Source organism: Cynocephalus volans, chromosome 1, assembly GCF_027409185.1.
Source record: "Cynocephalus volans isolate mCynVol1 chromosome 1, mCynVol1.pri, whole genome shotgun sequence".
Lineage (NCBI taxonomy): Eukaryota > Metazoa > Chordata > Mammalia > Dermoptera > Cynocephalidae > Cynocephalus > Cynocephalus volans.
Genome location: NC_084460.1, coordinates 15115813 through 15137175, shown reverse-complemented (window position 1 = coordinate 15137175; position 21363 = coordinate 15115813). Strand labels below are relative to the sequence as shown.

Here is a 21363-nt window from a genome sequence, read left to right as displayed (position 1 = left end):
AAAACTTATTTGAGACATACTTGGAGCAGAGGGACTTGTGGTAGGTTTCAATGAGGGATCTTGACTTTGGGTGTCAAGAAGAAGCCATCTTCTTAATCAGACTAGTAACTGGGCAAAGGTCCTGGGGCCACCCCCGTCCCAGGCCTCAGCCTCTGAACTCTGCCATCCTATGCTCTTTGGCTTGCCTTCCAGGTTCTCCCTCCTGACAGCTGACCACCAGCCTTGGCCTGGGCCTTGGGATCCCCTCATTCCATGTGGGGTGACACAGAATCACTGCAGGGGATGTTCACCTCCTGGGTCTCCTTGTCCTGTTGGACACCCTCTCCCTCTGGTCAAGGTAGGACTTAGAGAGTTGGGACTGTTAGGCACACCAATGAATTGGTGCCTCTTCAAATTGTGTCCTGTCAAAGAGATCCTAGATAGTTAACAATCTATTTTCTTTGCCAACAATGGAGAAAGCACAACTTGAAAAATCACCACAAATTTATTCTCATTAAATATTTGCTCAAAGTTTGACTTAAAAGAGAAGCTGATCTCTAATGGGGCCAAAGAGTAGGGACCAAAGCCCCCTGCTGGCCACGCTTGCCCTGTCCTTCGTAGCCCTGACCAAGTTAGCTCGCACCTCAAATTCAGATACTCTTCTCAGCAGACAAAGCCCTGCCTTTAACTTAATCCTGAGGAGGGCTCACCTCACACACTGAGGGCTTTATCATGGTCTTCTAGACAAGTCCACCATTCCCCCAGAGAAGGGCACTGGAAAATACAATTTCTCCATCTCCTTACATTTGCAGAGATGTTTCAGAGGATGAGTGAAAGACTTTTTTGGCCAAATTGACTTTTCATCCTGGCACACTGCTTCTTACACATTTTCTTAGACTTGAAAGAATAATCTGTGCTTCCTTTCAGTCCATTCTTTAGCCTAATGGCACATAAAGAAAATTAATCCTGGAAAGTTACCACTCTGTTTTCTTTGCCAGCCATGGAGAAAGCACAACTTGAAAAACTACCAGTAATCCACACATTTTCAAGATCAAAGCAGTTCGCAGAAGTATTCGAGACCAGCCAGTGAAGTGTTGATATCCGTTTTGTCAGAAGCCCCAAGAGCCTTCACTTAGGAAAGAAGCACAGGGGTGGTGGCCCGCACGAGTGGCCTGTGTCCCTGCAGAGCCAGCCCCCTGCCCAGTGCAACAGTTGACCATTCTTCACCTCTTCTAAAGTGTCACCTGAGATCATAAGTGAGGTCACTCCCATGACCTAAAGTAAACATCCTTATGATACATTCTGCCACCGTAATGAGACATTCCTCGACTACTAGTCAGATGTTCCATAGAAGGCTCTGTTCCCAACCAGGACTGTGACACTCCTTTCTTCAGACATGATGTGCCTGTGTCACTAACTCCCAGGGTTGTCTTCAGGGCCCCCCAGCAAAGATTGAAGCATGTGTCTGGCCATGTCCCCTCTGGCAGGAATGGTTCCTAAAGGGACATTGCATTCTCAGGCTTGCTATAAATCAGAGCATTGATGTTTGCTCTGTCCCTGCTGCTAAAGGGGAGTGACTGCCATTACACACAGGCAGAGGGAGACCAGAAGGTGGCCACCCTCGTCATCCACATGTTCATGGTGCTGGTTTCACCCTGGAGGATTCTGGTGAGCTCCTTGCAACACTTCACAGAACAAGCTGCCGCTCCTATTGGGATGGTCTCAACCCCATCTTCCTGAGCACTAAGAACGTGCTTGCCCCCTTGAGAAAGCAGATTTGATGGTCTGGAACCCATGTACTCACCCTCCTAGTTCTGTCTTCTGAGGAGCACTTGCTCCTTAGTCATGTGTAGAGATAGTCAGGGTGCCCTTCTATTCTTTTATCTCCCTAAATAGGGAAACTTTTGCTCTTCCCTTTGAAATACCACCAGTGGCATTCTTGAACTTATTTTTAGACATGTGGAAGTCTTCCAGACCAAATCGATGCCCGGCACAGATAAAGCCCTCAGTGTGTTTATCGTGGGTAGAAGAAAACTGAGTGTTTTCATGTGGGAGGAGCACAGCCATATGCCTGGGTGCAGCATGGCTTCCTTTAATCTGGGGAAAGGGAACAAGCGTTGTCAATAATAATATGCAGATGTCCAGCCCCAAATGAGGACATATTGCCAATTAGCTATATTGTTAGTATGTTTAAAGGAGAGAGGCTGCGGTGACATTAATTCTAATCTCTGCTGTTTATTGTACAAAGTCTACAGGACCAAATGCATTGCTAATAATATCTTCTTTAATACTGTTAATAGAAGATTCCTGGATTTTTTTGTTTTTCTTTAGAATCCCACATAAAAGCCATATTCAGAGTAATGAGGCCTGTAGCCTTAGCCTAATTGGAACAAAATCTATGTCGGGTCCTAGTTGGCCAGTGATAACTATAGCCATCATTATCACCAACTAGTAGTTATTGGGTGCCCCTTGAGTTTGTAGAATTGGGGGGTGTTGCATTTGGAGACTGCAGATATGGCTGGTTCTCTGCCCTCCAGAAATTTGCCATCCAGTCTGCCTCCAAGAAGTCTGCCTGGTGTGTTAATCTGGAAATAGTTACCACAACCTTAAAAAGAAAAAGGACTAAAACTGTCCTAGACAGCCACAATTTGTTACTAGTTTGTGCCTCTTCAGGAAGCTCTGGAAGGAGTCAAATCAACCCTGTTTTTTACACATCAGCCAGCCTTTGGTTGGTGTTTGCAGGTAGGGCAGGTAGCTATTTGCAGACTGGGACAACAATGCTTAGCACGTTTTCTCCAAAAGTGGATCCATTGCCAACTTCCACACCTTGATCTTCTGCCTTGAAGTGATCGTCCTAATTCACGCTGTGGCTTGGTTGTCTAAAGAACTTCTTTCTCTCCCTTGTATTCATCTGCCCATGCCAAATGATCAGCTTGGGGACTGTGGCCATTCTGACCACTCTGACACTTGATGTGGCTGTGGCAATCCACCTGGGTCATGAGGACAGCCAAAATGAGCAGCTCCAACCACGCAGTGGCTGGAGGCAGTGGCCAAACATCCCTGGTCTTGGACCAGTGATATCCACAGCATAAAGGACACAAATGATTAAAGCATCTGGGTTCATCATCTTAGAAATTGCACCCAGTGTACACTTGAGAGATTTTCTCTTCTCAGTTCACCTCTCTGGAGCTTTCCCAGGGCCATTCAGGGCCAGCTGATGAGAGTGAGGGAGAAGGGAGGAGGCGCCAGCACCATACAGCTTCAGCAAACTTCCAGATGTCCCAGAGAATGCCACCAGGGAAGTGGCAGCCCAGTAGAAAAGTCACAATGCAGTATGACAGAAAACTCTCAGACCAAAGGTTTGTGGGCTGACCTCTGGGTGTTCGGCCCAACACTTTATTACTTAACTTGGTTATCTCATATTAAGGCAGTGGATAGCTCTGGTCATTCCGAATCTGAAATCCTTTGGATCTGTAAACCAGGCTGTGCCAGGCCTCGGGGAGTACTTGCCAGGATTACAGTGTCCCCTGACCTGCCACACCCTCTCCCCTGTTCTTTTCACCTGCTTAACTTCTACTTGCCTTTTTTATTATTGTTATTATTTCTGACCAGTAAGGGGATTGCAACCCTCGGCACAGTGTGGTCCGCACCACCCTCAGCCGGTGAGCGCACCAGCCATCCCTATGTAGGATCTGAACCCACGGCCGCAGCGCTACCAGCGCCGCACTCTTCTGAGTGAGCCACAAGGCTGGCCCCTACTTGCCTTTTTGATCTTAGCTCAAATATTACTTCCTCAGAAAAACCTCTCTTTCTTTTTAATACTGACTTCCAAAGCAAGGAGTTTTATAATACCTACCTCATATGATGCCAATAGTATTTCTGGCAATCTTTCTTTTGTGACTATCATTATAGCCTCACGGGTTTTCATAGATGCACTGTGCATCAGTCAAGTACAATCTTTTTTTTCTTTTTTTGAGGCCCAGATTATCTAATCTTTCAGCAACAGGGCCCTTCAAGCTGGCTCCCATATTCTTTCGAGAAGACCCTGTTAATCACTGAAAGCTTCCTTGCTTTCTGGCACAGTGAAGTATCCCAAACTCATCTGCACCTCCCCTGCCCAAACTCTGGACTCAGCCATTTGTCCAAGAAGCTCTGCTCCTTTTAGAGAGGACAAATTCCTTGAAATTTAGTGGTAGTATTTTAGGACAATTTAAAGGAAATATTACATTATACAATAAGCAATGGATTTGAGAAATGTAAGTGTAGATGCTGAAACAATGAATAGATTCTATAAATGTATACAGAGGGTGTGGATGGCAGATTTGGAATTAGGAAAGTTAGCAGCAGAGTGCAGCATCTGTAGCCTGGCTGCATTGTGAAGTTCATCACGATGTTTCATTAAATGCACTGTCGGTACCTCTATAAGTTAAGGATTGTGTTCAGTTGCAAAGAACAGAAAACCCAACATAGTCATTTAGCTCAACAGGGCTTTTCACTTTTTATTGGTTGTCACAGCTCTAAAACTAGAATCACAAGAGGGAACACTGCTAATGGCTACTGGTGCTGCAGCATTGTCAATGCTGACATTAATGTTAATGATCAGGGTAAAAGACATTTGGGGGTCACCACTCCAGGACTGGTATGATGGGTCAGTGCTCTCAGGGACCCAGGCCCCTCCATCTTCCCAGTCATCCAGGCTTAGAGTACGGCCTTCATCCTCACATCTGCCAGCTGCCTCATTTCCCTTCAAGCACTGTGTCCTCATTCCAGACAGGAATCAGTGAAAGAGAAAAAGGCAAAGGCAAAATGAATTGGCTTACTTTGGAGCAGTTCTAGCCTACCCCTTCCATTTGCCCCTCATTGGGTGGAACTATGTCACATGATCACCCCCAGCTGCTATGGATGCTGGGAAATGTAGTTTTAGCCAGGCACATTGCCACCTGAAACAAACACTCATAAGAAAAAGAAGGGAATGGACATTGGGTAGGCAACTACAATGTCTGCCACAGTACGACCAACTAAGGTAAAATACTAGGCTGCAGGAGCATGGTGTTTCAGGTAAGAATAAGTTGTAAAATAACAGGTGGCAGAGCTATGCCCAAAGATGGGGAGCATCAAGCAGCAGCTGAATGATTTGACCAGTGTGGATCACCTGCCTCAGCAGTTGAACAATGCATGTGCGTAAACCATATGACAGCTTTAGTTCTTCTCTTTCCCTTTTCATTGGTAGTCACAGCTCTAAAATTACAGCCACAAGAGGGAACATTGCTACTGGCGCTACAGCATTGTCAAAAACTCACAGACTGAAGTCAACCCAAAGACGTACTGTAGGTAAAGAAATTTTCCCCCACCAAGCAGGCCCCTCATGTCACTTTAATTCAGGCTTAAGAATCCTACAGCAGCTTGGAAAGAATTGTGAGATTTCTCTTCTTAAATTCCTGGACTTTCCAAAGCTATTATCTTCAGAGAAGACTATTTGCTTGTCTGAATAAAACACGATCTATTTAAATCTTTACTTTGAGGTCCACCTTTCCTGAGAATCTTCACTCTGCTAGAATAATTTAAGTGGGATATACAAGGACTGAGCTTGGTGACAGCTGGAATGATGTCTCAACCAGAGCCTCCAAGGGGGACTCAGCAAGGAAGATGTGGCAAGTGTCCCTTAGAGAAAACATAAAAAAGTCTCTTTCCTGCTTTGTTAGAAGATCCTGTCTGTCGTCTCCTGCCCCAAATTTAAAATTTAGATTAACAAAATAGTGGCTGTTCCCAAATCTTGCTACTGATTGAATAAAATGGAGTATCGCTTTATATGGGCCATTCTTAGCCACCCTTCCCGTGTCCTAGGCCTTCCAGCTTATGAACAGTTTGGGGCATGCCACTGCAGGGAGCCAAGGTTTCCAGTTAAATGTGTTTTGGAAGAGATGCAAGAATAATTAAGATACTCAGAGATCGTGATTAGCATTTCTTTATTACTTCTCATCTTCCAAATACTTTACAAACACTGAGCCTGTGTCTGGGGGGTGGGGTAGTTGGGGAGAGATGGAGAAATGCCACAATTGTGTGCATAACTCAAGCCAAAACATACTTTAGCCCCAGTCATCTGACAATTCCCGGCAGAGGCGCTTGTGGCCTGAACTGCCCAGACAGTGGCCCTAACCCTTTGTTTCTCTTTTCACGTATAGACACAACTCATCCTGGGCCGAACCCGTGGCGCACTCGGTAGCGTGCGGCGCTGGGAGCGCGGCGACACTCCCGCCGCGGGTTCGGATCCTATATAGGAATGACTGGTGCACTCACTGGCTGAGTGCCGGTCACGAAAACGACACACACACACACAAAAAAAAACTCATCCTGAGTTACCTTGACCATCCTCCTGCGAGGATACGGGACTCTCCTTATTATCATCTCTGCTTTACAGGGAGGGTCGTTGAGCCATAGAGAGTCGAAGGAGTTTGCTTGGTCTGAGGCTAAGCCAGGATCACTCTGTCATGGTGGATTTCCTACCAGGAAAAATTTGAGTCAGATCAAGAAATCAATCAGATTCAGTCCTTGTTTATTCAGATATCTGAGCAAAATGTTAAATAGCAGCAAAAACACATTTTCTACCTCTTCTTCTAAAATACAAGTGTTAGTAGTAGATAGAGTACTTCATCACAGGGGAAAGGGAAGAAGCTCCATTTATAACCCAACCAAACCATACACCTCAGTTGCTACAATGAAGTTAGGGCTGGATATGGAGGGATCCCTAAAGCAATTGGGAAGCAAATCCTGGGTCCCTTCTGAGACATATTTCTGAATGCTGTGCAAGAAATTCTCCATGAGAAAGAATACAACTTTCCTCCCTAACACTGCGGAGGAAGTTTTAGGGTTGGGGATCCAGGGAGAAAAGCAAGGGAACAATTGCATTCAGTTATCAGTTATCTCCCTGTGGGGTGTGATAAGTTCTCTCTCTCTCTCTCTCTCTCTCTCTCTCTCTCTCTCTCTCTCTCTCTCTCTCGTAGAGTTTGGATCTGTTGTCCCCCAAAGCTCATGCTGAAATCTGATCCCCAGTGTGGCAGTGTTGGGAGCTGTTTGGGTCATAGGGGCGGAGTGGATCCCTCATGAATAGATTAATGCCCTTCCTGGAGAGGGAGGGCAGTGAGTGAGTTTTCACTGTATTACTTCCCATGAGAGCTGGTTGTTTAAAGGAACCTGGCACCTCCTCTCTCTTTCTCTTGCTTCCTCTCACTGTGTGATCTTGGACCCACTGGGTGCCTGCCATTTTATGCCATGAGTACAAGCAGCCTGAAGTCTGCACCAGATACAGCTGTCCCAGAATCATGAGCCAAGTAAACTTCTTTTCTTTATAAATCACTCAGCTTCAGGTGTTCTGTTACAGCAATACAAAAACAGACTAATACTGCGTGTACGTGTGTGTGTGCATGCATGCTGGACTCAGTCAAAGAATAGCACACGTGGCTTCTGTTGCACTGAGCAATGCCTGAGAATGCCAGGGCATCTCCCTCCATGAGGATGTGCCAAGAGGCAAACACCGTGGCAGAGATGTGGCTGGAAAGGTGTACAAAGACACTGCCCCTGGCCACATCTCCTGAGCAGAAAAGAAGGGCCAGCACAAACATGCTGAGAACAGCGGCTCAGTCACCTCATGATTTGCAGAGGCGGTGGACATGCTCTCTATCTCAGTCCTCCGTTGGCCTCTCCAAATACTCACAAAGATGGTTCCTGCATCAGTGAGTTTATTCCTCAGTCCCGCTGCTGTTTAAAGAGGCGTGCACGAGTTCATTCCCTCAGGTTAGCTTTCTAAGAAGATATTTATCTGCTGCGTGTGTTTCATCCTAGTCCATTCTAGACCTTGGGTTCTCAGAGTCACGAGGCTGTTGATGGCAGATGTAACCCTTTGGCCGGGTCAAAGTCACTGCGGTGGTGGTGGGGGGGGTGGGTAGGCAGTGCGTGTGGAGACAGCACGCTGGAATATACGCTCCCAAACCCCACAACATGCCCAAGAATAACAAGAACATTAACCACAGACCCAAATGCCGGTGAAATTCTATCTCCACTTCTCTCTCCACCAGTAAACATGAAAATGCCATTCCTGAGGGGATGGACGAGGCTCCGATGAGAAGTCCAGGGAAAACAAGACGAGGAGATGAAGGGCCACTTTGGGAAAGAACTCCAGCATGTCTGCACTCTCCAATCACTAGAAAGATCCCCCCCCCCCAGTGACAACTGAATAAAGACATTTTTCACTAGCTGGGAAAAACAGTGAATTTGCACTTTTCATAAAAAAAGGCATTAAATTTCCAAATGCTTTTTTGTCATTGGCTATCCCCATCCCTTCCTCCTCATCTCATGAGATTCTTCCCTCCTTTGCTGTACACCAGCCTTGCTGGCCATTCTGTTCCCCCAGTTAGCCAAGTTGATTCCCACACTAGGACTGTCTTATTTGCTGTTCTCTTTGCTATAATGTCCTTTCCCCAGATCATTGCAGGGTGTCTTCTTCTCTTGCTCAGGTCTTGCCTCAAACGTCACCTTCTCAGAGAGGTTTTCTCTGGCCACCTATCTAATGTTTTCCCCTGCCACTCTCTACCATCTTCTTCTTTCTTTTCTTCTTAGCAGTCACCACTCTCTCATGTGATCTTACTTATTTATCTATGTATCTATCATTTATTCCTCTGACTAGACGTACACTCCAAAGGAGCAGGTCCCATGTCTGTCTTGTTCATTGCCGTATCTTCTGTGCTTAGCATGTGGTAGGCAATTGATGATCGGATAGATGGATAAATGGATGGTTGAACAGACATGAGTGTGGGTGGGTACAGATGAATGGATGGACAGATGAATTGACATATGGATGGACAGAAGGGTAAATGGACGGATGGACAGATGGACATACAAATGGATGGATGGGTATAATCAATGATTTGAGTCAAGTCTTTTATCCAGCTTGGTCAGATCTTTTGCTCCAGGTCCACACCAAAGAAAACCAACTAGTGGACACTAGGGATGTAATTACAGCCAAGATGTTTAATCGGTTGAAGCTGTGAGAAGTAATTTGGTTCCAGCTTTAAATGAGCCCCTATTCTCCTTCAAAATAATCCTTTTGTTTTGATGTACTTTGATGCTTGATAAAAAGCCCATAACTCATTCATTCTCAGAAAATTCCCAAATAGCAGGCTTGGAGAAGTGTCTTGAGGATTTGGATTTTTAAAGATGGAGAACTTAAATGATGGTGTACCAGAAGAAGCTGGTAGTAACATGCTGGCTTAATTGTGGCCACTGGAATCATCCTTGCTCCTGAATTTGATGGACTGTTAAGGGTGGTATTTGTTAATTATGTGCCTCCAATTTATTTGTTTGTTTGCTTGTTTGTTTATTCGTTTTAGAATAACCTCAACGTGGAAAGTGATTCCTCATCAGAAACCAGCTTTCCTCTCTCCAAACAAGCACCAGGGGAGCATTTGGACCACCAGGCTGCACACCAACCCTTCCCCAGACAGCAATTCCGACCAGAGACTGGGCACACTTCATTGCAAAGAGATGGACCCAGATCCTTTCTCCTTGATTTACCAAACTTTCCAGATCTTTCCAAAGCTGATATCAATGGACAGAACCCAAATATCCAGGTAATTATTGGCATATGAAAGGTGGAAGAAAATGAAACTATTTTTTGTTTCCTGATCTGATTCCAACGGAAACTGCTGCCTTATCTCACTTTTCCTCTTAACTCCTTAATGATTCCTGTTTGTGGTCATGTTATCTCCCTAAGAACACTGTTGCATTTCATCTATGCAACACCCAACACCCTTGATTATGAGATGCACCATGATTTTATGAACCAGTCAAGAAAACACTGTTGATGAAAGTGGGACACACCATGGATTATAAGATACATCCTGATGTCAGAGACATAGAAATGGAAAATCGGAAGAAAACAAAATAGTATACCCTGAAACTGATGAAATATGGCAGCTTTAGGAAAGGACCAGTCTGACATGTGAATAGACTAGGCAAACCATAGCATGAATCAAAGCACTCAGGAAGGCTCTTTCTCTCAATGCCTCTCCAGCTTGCCTTGGACACCAGCAATTCCTGCAGGAGGTGACAAGCTTCAGTTGCTCTAAAGTGTAAATGACTGATAAAAAAAAATCTGGTAAGAGGAAGGAAAGTGAGAACAGAAATTGCTAGGGGAGAGATGAATACAGTCCACTAAGATGGGATTGGATGCAGCAGAAGGAAATGAGAGGTTAGGGAAACGGTGCTTGGGACTGAAAATAACAACACTCACCTACATGGAAATAGCACAGTGACTTTACAAGGCAAAGAGACAAAGCTGGTGTCATTTATCCAATACTGTAAATAAGGCAACAGGCACTCAGGGAGTTACTGTTTGGTTTACTCAAGGTCATATGGCTAGTAAACGGTAGTTATGGGGCAAAACTTCACGCTCACAGACTCCCAGGGATATTCACCCACCAATCCGTGTTTCAGAGGCAAACTCTTAATTTTGAACGTTGCATGTACTTCCTTCTGTTTCTTCCGAAAGATGGTTCTCATGATGGCTGAGGGAGGGCTAATGCCCCTGGGCAATTCAGCCCCTACCCAGCTCCTGTCCTCATAAGTCTGCTTCTGTACTTTTAAGTTCTGTTCTCAATTCCTTTCATTTGTGGAGGGGCAGCTTTTCCTGATTCTTCCTCTCTGCACCAAACGCCCATTAGTTTACTTGGCAGGCAATTCCTGAACTTGACCTCCAAGCAATTGATCCTTAATTAAGTTAACTATCTCTCTCTTTCTCTCCGGACTAACACCCTCTGCATGATACAGTTTTAGATCAGGTTTCCTTGACCAGAGTTCTGGTTCTGCTCATAACACGAGTGTCATGGTGGCTGACAGATATCACTGAGAACACAACTCAATTAAAATACATCAGCCAGCCCTAAAGCATGTAAATGCTATGTTAGGTTATGGGAGAGTAAGAAATGTAAGGTCTGGTCCCTTCAGGAAATGGCATAGGTGTGAAGATCCCAGCTACCACATAAGGCAGTGCCAGAAGGATCATGAAGACAGAGTGGTGAAAAGCACTGTGTTCTGAGGGGCAGATCTCAGTAGATGGGAAGAAGTAGGGCAGGGCTCTGTCAATGGTACAGAAGTGAAAAATGTTTTAGAGCTCACTCCTTGACAGCCCATGTGCAGAAATCACTGCATGCCCCAGTTAATATTTCTGATGTGTCTTGTATTGTTCTAATTGATTAATTGGAAAAACAGGCCTTTCACTCTAATGCCCCCTCTTCAGGAACTGGCCACAGGGCTCTCTGATAAAGACCAATAGATTCACTTGGGAAAAAAAAAAAATAGGCACGTACATCTCTATACCATTGCTCAACATTGCTCCCTATCGTGGCTTGGTCTACATGTTTGTACATATACATTGCATGATTCCAGGCCAGCCAGCCTCCCCCCAAGGGTGCTTTGTGAGGAGCACCCCAAAATTGTTTGGCATACCCCAATCTTAAGCTTGCCGTGGCTAGCATTTTTTTCCAGAGGTGGGAAACATCACTGTGGAGCTTAATGCTGGGAACTGAGCTATTAGTTTAACAGGTACAGGGAAATGCCTGGATGCAGGAAATAGAAGGCTGGGGGGAATGTTCCCTGTTTGAAAACTGACTGGGTGCCTTGTGCTGTACCTACGAATCAAGCTTTGAGCAGAACTTTTCAAGATCCCTTTTCTCTCTTCCAAATACATCCATCAGTCCAGAAATGCCCAGACCCTGCTTCGGTCTTTTAAAAATATATCCTAAATGTTAGGTGCAAAGGCAGTTGGAATCCACAGAGCTGGGAATCCCAGATTACTTTCCAAAGAAAAGAAAGGGACAGCCATGAAGTGCTGACCCCTCTACAGCCCACAGGACAGATTTGTGCATGAGCTCAGTAGAGCAGCCAAGATCATGATTCATTTTTCATCATCAGATGCAGTGTTGTTTAGCCAAATGGGAAGTAAAGATCTCTTTGGAACAGTCCTGCCCAGCTTCCTGAGGGGGAGGGGGCTGTCAGAGTTGCCAGGTGTGGAAAGAAAGAACGAGAGTGAGGTGAGGGAGCAGAGAATAAGTCTAGGATGAGTTAAGAGAAGGCCACACGGGGCATGGATGTTCACAGCATGAGCTCCTCTCTGGCGAAGCCTCTTGGACTTTTGTAAAATGCAACTTCCCATGAGTTTTGCCCTCATCTCCTCTGAGAACCCAAACACCTGCTCACGTAGACTTAGAACAGGTGAAAAGTCACAATCAATGCTTGTTTTCATTTCTCTTACCCTCGCCCAGGAACAAGAAGTTTAGCTCCAGGTGTTGCTTCCAAAAGGGCTGCTTGGGAGGACAGGGTGGGAAGAGGGACAGGGCTATTCCTATGAGGTCGCCATATTTTTCTTGCGTGACCCTTTGGACCGTAAAGATCGCCATAACTCCCAAGAATAAAGATTTCCCCACAGCTGCAAATATCAGGGTTATTGGCAGAGTGGATTCGAAACTAATGCAGCTCCCACTTAGATATCATTAAAGTCGAAAACCCAGAAAGACGGGGCCAATACCAGCTTTTTGCCCACTGCCCAGTCGGGTATTCCATTTCTGCTTTACACAACCCCTGGGTCTGTTAACCTTCTGCAAGCCGTACAGAGGGGTGGGGGAAGCCAATGTTTTATTGATCTGATGTCTTATTGGCCCTAAAGAAAAGAAAATTGAGCTGCATTTCTGTCCTTCTGTTCTGGAAAAATCAAAAAAGGTTATTATTGGTCACTTAGAAATCTGTTCAAAGAAGGAATGAAGCAGCTGCTACTCCTGGAAGCCCCAGTCCTACATCTGTGTATAAGTGTGTGTGTGCACACGCACATGCACACATACACACACGCGCACACACACACACACACACGCGCACACACACACACACACACACACACACAGTGCTAGCTGCAGCAGCCCATGCACCACTGCACTTGAGTAAACCAGTTCCCTGGTGGTCCTTTAAAACATAAGGTGCTTTCTAAAAGGGGGTGATGATTTCCATGTTGGCAGCCCTCACCCTTCCTTACAGCACTGCTCTTTTATTGAAATCCACTGGTTTGACACAGGGCCGATTCAACCAAGCAGACAGCCCCACTGGTCACCACGGCCCTCAAAGCACTTTCTCCCTGGGTAGCAGAGTGAAGACAGGTGAAGGGTGCATCAGTGGGTCGTCTTCCGCTGCCAGGGCCTCTGATCTCATCTGCCCCCTTCCCTGGCAACTTGCCCCTTGCCCCCACCTAGTTATCCCTAGCTGGAGCCGGGGAGCTGGACAGGAATTCAATACCCCCTCCCTCTGTCCCTGTCACCCTTCCAGGCTCTGAAAGCATTTCCCACGCTCCAGGGCTGGTCTGCTGTGCCTTCTGCAGAAACAGCCCGCACCTTTCCAAAGTCACATTGCTGAGCCTGTGCAAAGGGCCTTGTCCCTCTTGGGACTCTTGACTTTTAGGGTGAGAAATCCTTTAAAAAGCCCCAACATTTGCTTCTGTGGGGCTTCTGCATCAGTTCAATACTACAGTAGCTATTCACAGCCAAATATTTCCCTTCTCTGGATCAAAGTGAAGTTAGTATTCATTTCAACGAATATACTTATTTCTTTTCTTCCATTGAGAAAGACTTAAAAACAGTTGTGTAAAGGCCTTTTATTTCTTGCACAGACTTACTTGCATGGCCATAGGCCTCTTGAGTGCCACAAGATACCATCAGATGAGTTGGCCAGGGCTACAAATGTTGTACTTGCTTCTACTTCTGATTTCCCCTCCTCTTTCTTCTCTAAAATATATTTGGAATGGCAGGCCTGGCTGAGTAAGAACCAAGAAATTTCTATGCCCAAGACACAGACCCACACACCCACCCATTCTGCTGCTCAGAATCCGGTGGGGTGCTGCTGTCAGCAGCATGGACTATGGAGTCACACTGACCCAGGATCCAGCACCACCGTTTAGTCAGCCGGATTTGGCCTCTGTAGCCTCAAGCAGGCTACACGGCCTCTTTGTGCCTCAGGTTCGTTCTCTGTAAAATCAGAAGGATAAAACTGACATGAGTACCTACATACTACAGGTAAGTGTGGTACTGCCTAAGTGTGGTTATCTGGGAGCATTAAACGAGACATCCCTACAGTCTTAGCTCAGGGCCACGTGCCTAGTCAGCTTCCTAGAACTGATAGATGCTGGTTGGTGATGGTAATGGGGACAGAGATGACAGAGGAAATGCGTATGAAAATAATTGTAAATCAGAAGGCTTGGTTTTGAGACTGGCTTTCTACCTTCCTCGTTGTTTGCCTCGGGAATTTGAATTCTTCGAGCCAGTTTCTGTGCCCAACAGTTGGGTCTGCACTGTGTGAAAGGGACAGTAATGTGTGGGCATGCTTGCTGCAAGTCTCAAAGCACGAGCCACAGTTAGCTGGCGTTGCCATAGTGGTTTTTAGAGCCTCGGTGGGTCTGAAAGGACCCACTAGTCCATTTTGTGTTCTCTCCACAGCAGTTGTCAAGGTGCGGGGGAGAATGATCTGGATCCAAAACCTTTGCTGGAGACGTGTCCCTGGGTGCTCTTTGTACCGAGGAAGTCATTTTCCCGTTTGGGAGATACCAACCCACACCCACCTAGTCCCCACAGCTCCCAATGCTTAGAGGACCAATGAGTGAGAGGATTCTCCTGGGGTCGAAGGACCTGGCTTCTGTGTTCTTGGTAGCATTTCTTAATTACCAGTTAGACTGAGGAGTGTTAGTTTCCTTGTGGGAAGTGTTTTTCAGAGCAAGAGTAAGCAGTTGTTTCTGATGAAAGTATTAACTATCAAGAGAAGGAAAGCTGATCAAGGTGCATTTCTTGATTTTGGACGGAATTCTCCAGATGGGCACCTATTTTGGACTCTTACTTAGAGCTGAGGAGTTTCTGCCAGAAGTTGGACTTGAGGCTTTTGGAAGCATTCCCTTCCTTTTGCCATCTTGATTTAAGGTGTGGGAAAGTCCAGAAGAAGCAAATGCTCTAAGACACTTGAATTATGTGTTAAAGATGAGAAAGGATGGGAAGATCTAGGATCTTAGCTGGGAAATCAGCTGTGCTCACTCCACACCTATAGCTCATTATGGTCGATTATTGTTCAAGACGTCTTTACAAAACGATTTGTTGATGCTAAAAAAAAAAACGTAAATAAAATGAGAGCAACGGGAAATGTAAAACTAATCCCCACCATTTGAGAAGTCATTGATCATGCTTATTAAGTCTTTTTAATTGGATGCCTATGAAATTTCAGGTTCAAGATTAGATTTCTTCTTTCGATATCAATATGAGATTTCCACATTGTTAACTGTAAGGAAGGGTGGATCTTAAGATTTGTTCAGTGTTTGTTTTGTTTTGTTAATTCAGTTGGGCCAGTGGCTAGCAATTAAAGGGAAGAAAGAAACCTCTAAGCTGTTGAGGTTTAGTCATTGATATAGTTTTTGGAATAAATTCGTATTTTGCTACTCATTGCCTGACCAGGCAACAAATCTATTTTGTTTGGATCTGAACAGCAGTTTGGAAAAAAAAAAAAAAATCGTATTGACGGTAATAGCTTGAAACATGAAATTGTTTTTATTCCCAGCTTGGAGAAATTGCAGGGCAAGTTTTGTTTGAGCAATCCCTTTGACTCCAGTCCGCATACAAATGGAATACCGAAACTGTTGGGCACAGTCCCCCTTATCTCCTACCCAGAGACTGATTTCATTACCATAATTGCAGGCTTGCCTGGCTCTTGGCAGCCTCTCCCCTCCAAGACCCTCACAGCCTTGCAGACGATCACTGCAGCTCGGTTGTGCTGTCTGCAGGCAGAGGGAGCCGGGGCTGCAGAGGAGAAAGGTCATGCCTCCAAGGGCTCGGCATTGCCCTGTCACTGCGCAGCTTGTTTCTGCACCACCCGGCTGTGTGTGTCTTCTCTACTTGTCCTTCCCAGCTTCCGTGCGGGTCGCAGTGACCATTACTCTCCAGCGACCATCCATGCCAACAAACAGCAATGATACACTATGTACGATGTATTCCTTTTCTTCCTTTCCCTTTTTTCTTTTTAGGAGATTACTAAATGGCTCCATAATTATTTATAAATATGCAAGAGATGCCTACAAGACTCGGGTGATGGTGGTGGCATGGGATAAAGCTAATGGTGCCCTTTTAGGCATCCTACAACAGAAGATGCACTTGGCCCGCCGCAGCCTGGGCATACGCCGAGGTTGAAGGCCATTGTCTTGACCGTGTGTCTGAACCTTGCAAAACCACAGCCTGGGCCCACCATGGGCTGGGAATGAATGTACAAGTGAGCAGGATCCAAGCCTTCCCATTCCTTACACAAAAGGAAGGGGCTGTTTGTCTCAGGGATGGGCACACCCCAGTGCAATCTGGCAGAGCATCTCAGCAGCTCTCTCAGATGTCGGGTTAGGGCGAAACTGGAAATGCATCTGCCCAGTACATCTTGCGCTGATTACTTGGAGCACGTGTTTCTGATTCATTTGCACAGAACTCATCCAGAGAGTGTTGCAAGAGCTGAGTGATGGCCAAAGGAACCCAATGAGTCTTTTATTATATTTTTTAAACAAGTTTCTCTACGTTGATTGTCTCTCAGAGCCAAGAAGCTGCCTCCTTCCAGTCCCGTGACAGACTTCAAAACTAGGCTTTGTAAATCCAAGAGCAAGTTCTAACCTTGACTCTGGGACTGTCTGCTCCAACCCTGAGGGTCAGTTGAGGCACGTGCAGTCTGGGTCTGGACTATGGGATGAATGATAATCATAGCTGGGAAAGCCTGGTCTTGAGGACCCGTGCTCACCTCTCGGCACACCCTGTGGCATCCAGCTCTACCCCCACCAGCACCTGTGGCCTCTTTGCTCCCTCGGACTCATGAGGTGCAGTGCCACTCTCATTTACTTCTTGAGAGGCAGCGTGGCAAAGTTGATTAAAACATGGGCTCTGGAGCCAGACTCCCCACATCCACCATTCACTGGCTCTGTGACCTTAGACCAGTTGTTAACATCTCTGTGCATCAGTTTTCTCTGTCTGTAAAAAGCTATCTGTTGCTAACCAGCAACCACCCCAAGTCTCAATAGCTTGAAGCAATGACCTTCAGATTGTTCATGATCCTATAGGTCAAGAATTTGAGCAGAGCTCAGCTGGGACAGCATGTCTCTGCTCCATGTGGTATCAGTGGGGGTGACTCAACTGGGGATGGAGGATAGAAAATGGCCTTGATCATGTGATTATGGGGTTGGAGCTGGACATTAGCTGAGGTGCCTCAGTTTCCCTCCATGTGCCCTCCACACATGCAGTGGTCTAGGCTGGTCTTCCTTATGCAGTGGTAGGAACATTCCGAGAGAACAAAAACGGAATCTGCAAGACTTCTTAAGACCTGTCACAGTGTCACCCCTACCCATTCTGCTGGACAAAGTGGGTCTCAAGGCCAGCCCAGATTGAACAGCAGGGGAAACAGACTCCAGCTCTTGACAGGAGGAGTGGCTCACACATACAGGTACAGGAGGTTATTATGAGGATTAAATACTCGTAAATTAATATAGGTGGTGCATTTAGAGCAGTGCCTGACATAGCATTAGTACTCACTAAGTGTTCTGCTTGATTATTCTTGTATCACTTTGGGAACACATATAGTTCCTGTTTACTCCTTGAATAAAAGTCTTCTCAACAACCTAATTGTCAGTAAATCAGGGAGCCTAGTGATGAATTCTCTCCTCCCATGTCTCCTCCAAGGCCATGTCCCCTCTGGTCATGGAATTCACCTGGGCTGTCCTGGATGTTTTGCATTCTGTACTGCCAGGCAGTCTCAGCTTTCCTTCAGGAGGGATGCATCCATCCTTTCCCTCTGCTCTCTCAGACTTTCTTCCAAGGGTCCCATAGCTTGGAGGCTGTGGACTCCACATTGACCCTGGCCTGTTCTGAATTCTTCAGGTCACCATAGAGGTGGTCGACGGTCCTGACACTGAAGCAGATAAAGATCAGCATCCGGAGAATAAACCCAGCTGGTCAGTCCCATCCCCCAACTGGCGGGCCTGGTGGCAGAGGTCCTTGTCCTTGGCGAGGGCAAACAGCGGGGACCAGGACTACAAGTACGACAGTACCTCAGACGACAGCAACTTCCTCAACCCCCCCAGGGGTTGGGACCGTCCGGCCCCAGGCCACCGGACTTTTGAAACCAAAGAGCAGCCAGAATATGGTGAGTTTACCACCCAGTGATATAAGATTGGTGGGTAGAGTAAATGAGGACCATGAGGACTAACGGACATGGAGCCAAGCAAAACCCAGTTTACAGTATGTGGCTTTTGGTCATCGATGAGGCATACCTCACAAAGGCTCTGTTCCGCAGAAGCCCCAAGGAGGCACCAGCAGCCACATTTTTCTGGAAAGACTATAATTTTAAAATCATACCAATTATCCTAGGAGAGAATTTTTTTAGGGTCTTTGGGGTTCTTACTGCCTTTTTCCCCCCCAAATTCTACTTTTATTTCTAACAATGAAGAAATCATCAAATCAACTTCCTCGTATGTTTTACTGTAAGAATTTATGTTGAAAATCAGTTTAGGAAAAGAGATGCATGGAGCAGGCAAGTGTGTTAGGTTTGATATTGGCAGTGGAATGTGTCATGGGTTGTCAAGGTAATTACCCTCCCCCAATAAATTTCAAGATCCCAAGTTAGGACTTGTTGTTTCTCATGTTTTTAGAATGGAATAGATGAGGTAACAAACGACTTCCAAATTCAGTGACAAAATAATAAAAGTTCGTGTCTCACTTGAGTTGGGATGGGAGACAGAATGGAGAGAATTCAGCTCCACTCAGTCATTCAGGGATCCAGCCTCCTTCCATCTTGGAGCTCCACCAGCTGTTAGGGCCTGAGAGCTATCTTCCTGATACTGTCTATCTGGCTGATAGCTAAGGAAAGAGAGGGAACCTGGAGAAGGCACACACACACTTAACCCCCTCAGCCCTGGTGACACATATCATACCCACTTATGTTCTGCAAGACCTGGTCATATGACCCCAGATAGATACAAGGGAGAGTGGGAAATGTATTCTGTGTGTCCAAGAAAAAGAGGAAACACATTTGGCAAGCATCTGGCTAGTCTTGGTAGGGAATCAGGCAGTGTGTTATAAGAATACTTGATGTCTTACAAAGGCACCCATCATCATGATGGTGCCACCATCAGTGGACTTGGGAGTGAACAGTATGTGTTGAGAATGATTGTACCTTTGCACTCTCACCCTTACCCCCATTTTTCAACAGAAAGACCAGTTGTATATCAGAGTGTCATTTCTACCCAGCGATAGATAATTGTAGGTGACTTCCAAAGCAGCAAGACAATTTTTTCCTAGCCACATTATTCAGTTGTTCAACCAGCATTTATTAAGAATGTGTCTCGTGTCCGGCACTATGCTAGGTGCTAGGAATCCAAAAATGAGCAGACACAGTTCTTTCCTAAAGAAGATCTCACCCACTGAGGACAAAGGGAGAAAATTAACTGAGAGAGCGAAATAGTGCCATGGTAGACATACACATCAAATTCTAGGGAAACAAAGAACTCTATACCCTTCCATCCAGGAGACTCATGAAACCTTTACCTTTCTGAGGGGAAATCCAATTTATCTGTTTTCCAAGAGGAAGGACTGGGGGTAGCACATCTATGTAGTATTTACCATGCACTAGTCCCTCTTCATGGCATTTTACATATATTAGCTCATTTAATCAGCTGTCTGAGGCAGATACCCCATTTTATAGGTGGGAAGACTAAAGGCTGGAGAAGTTAAGCAACTGGAGTTGAAGGATCACAATCTGGGATTCATCCCAGGTAGTCTGGGCCCAGACTCTGTCCTCTTAACCATCATACTATTCTGCCTCTCTGGGAAGAAAGTGACACGTCCCTTAGGATAGTAGGACGGATCTAGAAATGAATGGTTACATTGGAAGACAGGAATGAGAGGAAAAGATCAGTGCTGTTAATAAGAGCAACACAGGGGATTCCTGGATGCCAAGCTGAGACTGCACAGGGTTTGTGGCTTCACCTGTTTGCCCAGCCCCCACAGAACATTCTTTCTAAGAGTGGAGCTCAGACACCTGACATCAGAATCCCTCAGCTGCATGTTAAAACTTGCCAATCCTGGGCCCTACCCCTTCTCTATATACCAATGGTCCTCAAAGTGTAGCTCCCAACCAGCAGCACAGCATCACCTGAGGATCTGAAAGAAATGCAGATTTTCAGGCCCCATCCCAGACCTACTGAATCAGATGCTCTGGGGTAGGTCCCAGAAATCTGTATTTGAACAAGCCTCCAGGGGACTCTGATGCATTGAGCACCCTGAGATCGAAGGTTCTCAGCCTTGGTAGCTCATTATACTCACCATTGGGATTTTTTTCAAATCCCAATGCCGGGACCTGTCTCCAGACCACTTAAATTAGGGTCTTTGGGGTTGGGTCCTAGGCCTCAGTGTCTTTTAAAGTGCCATGGATGACTCTAATGTGCAGTCCAGGTTGAAGGCCACTGCCCCAGGTTATTCATGTGCACATTGAAGTCTCAGAGGACTACTTTAGAGGTATGTAAGTGACAAGATTTCTTCATAAGGTAGCAATCCTGATTTCTAATCTAATTATGGAGATGTTACTAAAAGGATTGGTACTTTTTAATGCAATTCTTTGAAATTCTCTACCTGGTCATGGTCCTGTTTTAACAGAAGATTTCACAGTGATTTTTTTTTTTTTTTAGGGGGTTTTCTTTACAATGTTGAATTATGGCCACATGAGTGGTTGCCTTAAAGAAGGGAGGCCAATTTGAGCCAGAATCAAAGCTGCTGGAGTACCAGGGTATAGAACAGGGTGTGGTGGGAGCAAGCAGACCTCAGATCTAATCCCAGCTCTGCTGAGTTTGAGCTGTGTGACCTTGGCAAGTACCATAACCTTTCTGTTCCTCAGTTTTCTTATCCACAAAAGGAGCACGTTTCAACCTACCTTGCAGGATTACTGTAGGAGCTAAATTAGTGTTTACAGAGAAGCAGTGGGTTAAAGCAGGCACTCAATAATTGGCAGCCACTATCATCTAGGATTAGTAGTGACATTTGCCAGGGGCCAAGTCAAGACCCAGTCACTTTAGTTGCCTTGGCACTGAAATTGGCCCACAGAACCCTAGGGCCTTGAAACTATAAAAGGACTACTTCAATGTTTCAGATGGCATCCTTGTAACCCAGCTCTCAGCCCACTGCACTGTGGGGTGTTTTCTTCCCTCTTTTAGCTCTGATGTCACAGATAGGGGCTATCAAAGCATCGTATAAATGTTCCCAGGGACAGTGTTTTCCTGTGGTGGTTGTCATCTCTACAATT

General features: G+C 45.8%; 1 protein-coding gene across 1 annotated transcript in view; it reads left to right on the top strand.

Moving 5' to 3' along the window:
- The window catches only part of ISM1 (isthmin 1), a 72010-nt gene that overhangs the window by 37404 nt on the left and 13243 nt on the right, over window positions 1-21363 (top strand). Inside the window, exons 2-3 of the mRNA XM_063075649.1 lie at window positions 9363-9602; window positions 17949-18213. Of these exons, the coding sequence (XP_062931719.1) occupies window positions 9363-9602; window positions 17949-18213 (505 nt within the window). The remainder of the gene's footprint in view (window positions 1-9362; window positions 9603-17948; window positions 18214-21363) is intronic.